The sequence below is a fragment of the Pteropus alecto genome, unplaced genomic scaffold (assembly GCF_000325575.1).
Source record: "Pteropus alecto unplaced genomic scaffold, ASM32557v1 scaffold13, whole genome shotgun sequence".
Taxonomy (NCBI): domain Eukaryota; kingdom Metazoa; phylum Chordata; class Mammalia; order Chiroptera; family Pteropodidae; genus Pteropus; species Pteropus alecto.
The window spans coordinates 841,410-848,240 of NW_006434373.1; the positions used below are offsets into that span (position 1 = coordinate 841,410).

Here is a 6,831-nt window from a genome sequence, read left to right on the forward strand (position 1 = left end):
CCCAGGACCTTCTGTGTGCAAAGCAGATGTGCTAACCATTACACTATGGAGCCACCCCCAATTCTTAGTTTTTTGAGAAACTATTTCTTCTTGATTTTTAACAATTTGCTTTCTTAAAGAGAATCTCTATTTTATGTTTACAATGGATTTGCAGAAAGTTGTTCATAATGGTTCTCTCATTTTAAAACCTATATTTGTTGTGAAGTTTTTCAGTTTTTCTGTAAATTGCTGTCTTTTATTATTTTTCAAGGAACAAGGTTTTGATTTTATTTAGTTTTATTATTTTCTTCTCTGAATTGTGCCAATTCCTCCTTTATGCTTTCTTTGGATTGTATTGGTCTTACTTTTAGCGTCTTTAAATGATTAACTCATTAATTCTGTCATGTGAAACATTAAATGCGGGCTATCAGTGCCACTCTTAGCTATGTGTTAGCCGCACCCACGAGCTCTGACATGCATACTCTGTCCAGTCCTACATCTATCGGACTGCCCAATGACATTTCCTTTCTAACTTTTTAAACTGCCTTTTTCATTGGTTTGTAAATATTTTGTGTACATTTCATGTGTGTTGGAATAGAGTGCACATTTTCTAATTTTAGGGACAAACAGGTATCAATTTCTATGAGAGATAATTAAATTTTCACCCATGATTGCCGATCTTTGCTCTCTATAGTTTGAGCATAATTGTTAGATGCTAACAAGTTCTTGATTGCCAGAGAGTGTCTTTTTACTCTATTAATTTTTCTAAATTCCATTTCACGTGTTATTCACATTGCTATCCCAGCTTCCTTTTGGTTAGAGTTTGTCTGCTTTATCTTTTTTCTATTTTTTCTTTTCAGCCTTTGTATAATTTTGTTTTATGGTCTCTTTTAGCAGTTGTTACATCCAATTTGATAATCTTTCCATAGGTCAGTTTAACATAATTACGCTTGTTGTGATTGAGAAAGTTGGACTTATTTCTTCCATCATCTTTTGTGTTTCTGTTCATTACGATTTTCTCTTTTCATACCCTGCCCTTCTTCTACTGGATCAACAACCCTTCTTTCTTCTCTACCTTTTTGGTTTAGAAGTTATCAATTGTATCCTTGTTCTGACATGGCCATTTTATATTTCTCTTGTTACCTTTACATTGTTGACATACGTAAGCTTGTTGTTTTCTATCTTCATCATTTTCTGACAAAGTAAAGTATATGGAACGTATACCTAGGCTATACTTACTGCCTGCCTCATTTCTGTTTTAATATGTGCTTGCTATACTGTGTATAGATGAGCAAAATAAAACACCACAGTGCTGGAAACTTAAGACAGAAGGAATTCTGTGCTTTTACAGATGAAGGCAGACGGCAAGAGTTGCTGATATTTATTCAAACTCCATTCATATAATAAAGAATTCTGGTTTTTAAATTTCGTTTACATCAGGCAAAAAAACAAAAACAAAAACAAAAAAACCCCAAAACAACAGTGAATGAAACATGAGGTTGTAAAGTGCCTTTATGAGGAAGAGGTGACAAAAAGTGGTGGGCAATCCCAGGCTGAGATGGCAGGAATGGTATCTGAATAATTGACATATTAATTAAATTCAAGACACATAATTTTTCAAATAACTTATACACCAGAAGAAAAGCTGCCAAGTCTTGCACATTTTGTTTTATTACCATACTCTAGAGGGGTCTGGCTGGCAATGATGGCCTTGCATATGGTGATGGGGGAAGAAGCCTGTTGGCCTCGGGCTGCAGCAGGGCCTGGGGCTCAGGGAGGGCTGTAAAGTGACACATTTCCAGCAGCATGGAGGCTATAAATACATCCCTTACACTGGATACATATGTACACACATTGACATATATATACACACACATATATAAAAATATCTGCCCCAACCAGATACAGAAAGAAAGTGTTTACAAACAACAGAATTCGTTTCTGAAACACAAAACAAGGTAAAACATAAGAGTTTTCTTTCCAGTTCTGCTTCGATTTGACTAAAATAAACTCTGCACCTTTAAATTTCTGTATTCAGGGTGGCTCTATACAGTACACGCAGGGTGATTTTACTCTGTACGCAGGCAGAGGCTGTTGGAAAGGAGGCAGAGGTGCCTTGAGCTCAAGTTTCACTAAACTTCTTGTGACATCATTGGTTCAGATGAGAGCCTGCAAAAACTGCATCTTTATTTACTCTTTAGAAACCATGAAAAATCCTAATTCAGTGAAGCTTGTTAAAAAATCAAGAGTCCCCCCTTTTTTTTGTAGAAAAGAAGGTTAACATTTTAAATTATAGTTTAACTTTCCTTTTGAAAATTAACTACACAGGTAAAAGAATTTCATTGGTTTCTAACTGCTTTTGTTTGTAGAAACACTGCCTGATTTTATCAAAGGGATGGGTTTTCATTCACCTGTGACCAGGTGGTCCTTGGAGAGTGCTGTCAATTTCCGTGAGAGAGTCCCCCAAATCATTCATTGGTATAATAAACAACATGCTGCAATGTAAACCCCAGTAACAAAAAAAATAGTTTTATATCAAATGCAGTATCAAATTGTCATTTTATGTAAACACAGTGATTCTTGGTAAAGATTAGAGGCCAAAGTACCACAAAAAATGGCCGCGGGATTAATCCCTGCTTTAAAAAAAATTTGTAAAAGACAAAATAGTCCCCCCTCCCCCTCTCTCTTCAAGCTGTTGGGTCAGTGAATCAGTCACTTTTTTTGAAAGGAGTCCCACAGTATGCATATTCCTGCAGAAAGCACCAGACCAGAGCTGTCAGAAACCAAAGCAGAGTGGCTGGGACTGGCCCCGCCCTGGCTGCCTGGCAGAGGCCAGAAGGGACCACCTCGAAGCCCTTCTGCACAGGTGGTCTGTTGGCCTGCAGCACCCCATGTCCATTCCGATTTTCTAAGGAAGCTTGGTGTACTGGTCTTCCCATGGGAACTGGTTTCTGCGCCCTGGGAAGGGGTCCTGGCATGGAAGCTGGAGGGTAGAATCTTCCCGAACCTTTCCTCTGAATGCCCCCACATCCTGCACCGTGGGGTTCTGTGGGCAGCGGGCAGCTCCTTGCTCGGGTCTCGTCAGCGTCCTCCATTTCCAGGGCATCTTAGAGCACCGTCCCCTCACCAAACTAGGCAAGCCCAAGCAAAGGAAAACTTAGAGGTTCGCAGGCTGGTCTCCTGCACTGGGGGCCTGGCTGGAGCTACCCCTGCAGGTCTGAGAGGGGGGTGCCGCAGCTCTCGCTGCAGCTGGAGGAGTTGCTCAGCAGGGTGGACCCTGCGCTGGATTCTGCGGGAAAACCAGGCGAGAACGGCTTCGGCTCTGTACTTGCACACTTGAGCCCCTCTTTCTTGTTAAATAGGCTCGAGGCTGTGAAACCCGGAGGGCTCAGAGCACGGCCAGCGTGGAGCGGGGGGTCTTACCTGAGCTGCTCAAGCACTGCGCCGAGCTGGACTTGCTGAGGAGTGTGGACAGGCTGCTAGCTGGCACCCAGCCCTCCTTGCCAGAGGTCAGGTTCCTGACATACCTGCAAGGGGCGTGGGCCAGTCAGTGGCTCCAGCCCGTGTTCCGAGTGGCTTGGGCATGAGTGTACCATGTGGCATCTTACCAAAGGCCCTCGTCACCCTCCTGGACCACCTCCACCATGTCTCCGCTTTTCACGGCGAGCATGTCGGGGCCTCCCTTCTCATCATCCACCATGATGGTGTACTTTCCCGGAACCTGTCGGGGGAGGGCACAGTGCATCAGGCACACAAAGCCCTCTCTTTCTATCCCCCAGGCATGGAGCACAGGCCACAGCAGCTGTCCAGAGACAGGCAAGGTTTCATGAGAGTAGGCTTTGAAATGTCCAGTGAGCAGAGAAGGACAACAAGCACTCTGCCAGGGCCCTGCCATTTGTGAAGTTGCTGGTATGATTATTGCTTTAAATTGGGAAGATCACTTAATTGTAGGAAGATGCTAGGTCCCCAATTGTGACCATGCTAAAAAATCTTCTCAACCTACAGAGTGCTCTCAGCTTGTTCCTGGTGGTCTGGCCTTATTCTGCAGCCCCCTCTGCTCCTGCCACACCAAGCTCATGCTGGTCTCGCTGGTCTCGAACACTCCAAACATAACCCTTGGCCCCAGGGTCTTTGCACTTTCTGTTCCCTCTTCCTGGAATGCTCTTTCCGCCTTGGCCTCCTGTCTGAAATAGCAGCCATCCTCACTTAACATGCTATGTATTTTACTACTTTATTGTTATTACTGTTTTGCCTCCCCGCGGAGGTGATTCTTGTTTATCTTGTGCCCTGCTTTGTCTTCAGTGCCTAAGACAGTAGATGCTCGACATATATTTGTAGACAAAGCTCTGTCATGGAAAGTGGACCCTGAGAAGAGGAAGCTGTTCTGATGGGGGCAGGGAGGGGGAGCCTCATTGGCAGTAAGACAGCCCGTGACAACATGTGGCTAACATGCGGATAAGACTGCAAGGCTGCAGGGTTTGGAAGCTTGAAGGTCTTTACCCTCATTAGAGCCACCACGCCCTCTCAGAACAACCTGTTTTGGTCCCTAAATGGCCCTGAGCAGCCAAGATCATATCCTCGGCTATACTGAGAACAGAATCCAAACACACTTCAGGGCCTGCCCAGCCTCCAGAGCCCGCCGCCTGCCCACCAGCCTGGCTTTCTCCTGCTCGGATCCCCACAGTGCCTGGGCTCCTCTGTGCCTCCTCTGTGTCCCCACAGCTGGCTCTTCTCACCCTCAGGCCTCCTGGGGGAAGGCCACCCTGAGCACGCCGAGATTCTCCCTCTGTTTCATGCCTTCGCCTGTATCTGCCTTGGGGATGTTTTGTTTGTTCTGATAACCCTGGTGCTAGAACCACTTCACTAAGTTTGCAGTGAATACTTGCTGGTATGATCCTAACTCTGACGACATAATGTGTAAACAGCTTCTCTCTGCTGCTCATGTTACAACAGGACCTTGTTTGTAACGCAAAACCATACTTAAGATAGTGTTATTCTATTAAAAAACGAGAGAGAGGTGCATACATAGCTTTAAGAAAGCTTATGAGAACATTCCACTTATCTGAAGGGCAAATCAGGGTGAGCACTGTTCCCTTTGAAAGAGAGCCTCCCTCTATGTGGTGCTCTGATGATGGTGAACTAACAGGGGAGGGGGGAGGGCAGGGGGACAGAGACACAGGGAGCCCTGGCACCTGAAATTCCCCTTAGGGGCCATGGGAGCTGCAGACCTCCTGGAGCTCCCCCTCCCAGGGACCAGCCGCACCAGGCTGACCGCCCAGTGGGAGCCAAGATTACCAGCTTCCTGGGGCCCACTCCGCCTTCTTCCTCTGCGTCTGAGGAATTAATTGGCTCCTCTGCACTTGACCAGCCATCGTTGTCCTCAGGGGCCTCCAAGGGGTGAGATGTTTTGCTCCAACCTGAGAGGTGAACAGGCTCCAGTGAGGACCACTGCAAAGGGGCATGCTGTCTAACGGGCCAGTTCCCAAGGCTGCGAATTTTTAAGGTCAGCAATGAAAAACGTGTGTTAAAGAGGCCTTAGGAAGCTGTCTTTGTCGCCCTAGAAAAGGATGCTGGGACCCAGAGTTCCACACCAGTCAGCAGAGCCGTGAGCCCCAGGAAGAAAGCATGTGTCTAACACACGCCCCCAGAACCGAAGAAGCCTGCAGACTCCAGCAGCCCTGGGAGCCCCGCAAAAACTCCCCTCCACAGCAAGCCAGGCCCAGCGGGCCAGGAGAACCTCTGAGCTTTGCCTACCTGGGACCAGGCTCTGTGGCGAGAGGAGTGTGTCGCTATCAGGCTTGTGTTTGCGCAGGAATTGGGGACTATGAGTTTCCAGCTACAAACCACCCAATCTTACTTGTGCAGTGTGAGAAGCTAAGACTGAGCGCTGGCCAGGGGACACCGGGGGTCCCAGTGCTGGGTAGCCTAGCTACAAACGTCTTCTCCCGTCCTGCCCACTACTGATAGGGCAGGGTTTCTGGCAAAAGAGGAATGGAAGTCTGAGCATAGTGAGGACAGGAAGATGAAGACTGTTTTAGGGGCAGAGAAGTGAGCTCTGTCTGGCCAACAGACCTTATGTAAACCTGCGCTTTGAGAGCAGCGTGGTTGTGCTTGTACTGTGGCGAACTCCAACATGTCTGCCCTCTCGCGCCGGCATAGAAAAGGTTTTCTAGACACACAGCAACGTTTAGGCCTGTGGTTGCTCCCTTCTCTGTCTGGGAGCCTCTGGGTGAACCCTGTTTAACAGGCTCCAGTAGCATCTCTGCCTTCAAACAGTGTGACGAGAGTAATTGGAAAATACTGAGACCCGACTGTGCCTGAGGCCCCAAGGGTGGAACCAGAAAACAAAAGTGCTCGGCAGCATAACCACCACAAATCAGGACAGCATCACTCCTGATCCACGTACGCAAGGTGTTGGGGATGTTGCAGGACATTAGGCCAAGGTGACCACGACCATGAACATGGTCACCTCTATTTCTTGTAAAACAGTCCTTAATATTGATATTGAGTAAAACAATGGGCTGATGACGCTTTTCCGAAAGCAAGCACTTAAGCATTGGCAGGAGTGCCAGCCAGGAAGGCTCGAGTCATCGCCACCTGCTGTAGACTGAGATGATCGATGATGATGAGGATGAAGAGGAGGAGGAGGTCTGGCCGCTGAGCTCCAGGCGCTGTACTCAGGGCCTTCCCACACATCTATCTACTGTGACTCTGCAAGGTGGCTTTATCTTTATTTTACAGATGAAGAGAGGAGCTTGCAGAGGTGACATAACTTGGCTAGAAAGCGGCAGAAACAGCATTTGAGCTGCACTGGGCTGTTCTCCAGCCTACATTTGCTGCTGCCCCAGGCCA

The 6,831-nt window shown here is 47.0% G+C and overlaps 1 protein-coding gene across 5 annotated transcripts in view; it reads right to left on the minus strand.

The window, feature by feature from the left end:
- Positions 1-1,378: 1,378 nt before the first annotated feature.
- Positions 1,379-6,831, minus strand: part of MCF2L (MCF.2 cell line derived transforming sequence like) — a 111,959-nt gene continuing 106,506 nt past the window's right edge. For 4 of the 5 annotated variants that reach the window (XM_015587389.2, XM_025045016.1, XM_025045013.1 and 1 more), the window contains 4 exons: positions 5,275-5,396; positions 3,588-3,700; positions 3,403-3,506; positions 1,379-3,268 (listed from right to left, as the gene is read on the minus strand). In XM_015587389.2, the coding sequence (XP_015442875.1) occupies positions 3,183-3,268; positions 3,403-3,506; positions 3,588-3,700; positions 5,275-5,396 (425 nt within the window). In that variant the 3' untranslated portion in view covers positions 1,379-3,182. The remainder of the gene's footprint in view (positions 3,269-3,402; positions 3,507-3,587; positions 3,701-5,274; positions 5,397-6,831) is intronic. The other variant, XM_025045015.1, reaches the window with a different exon arrangement.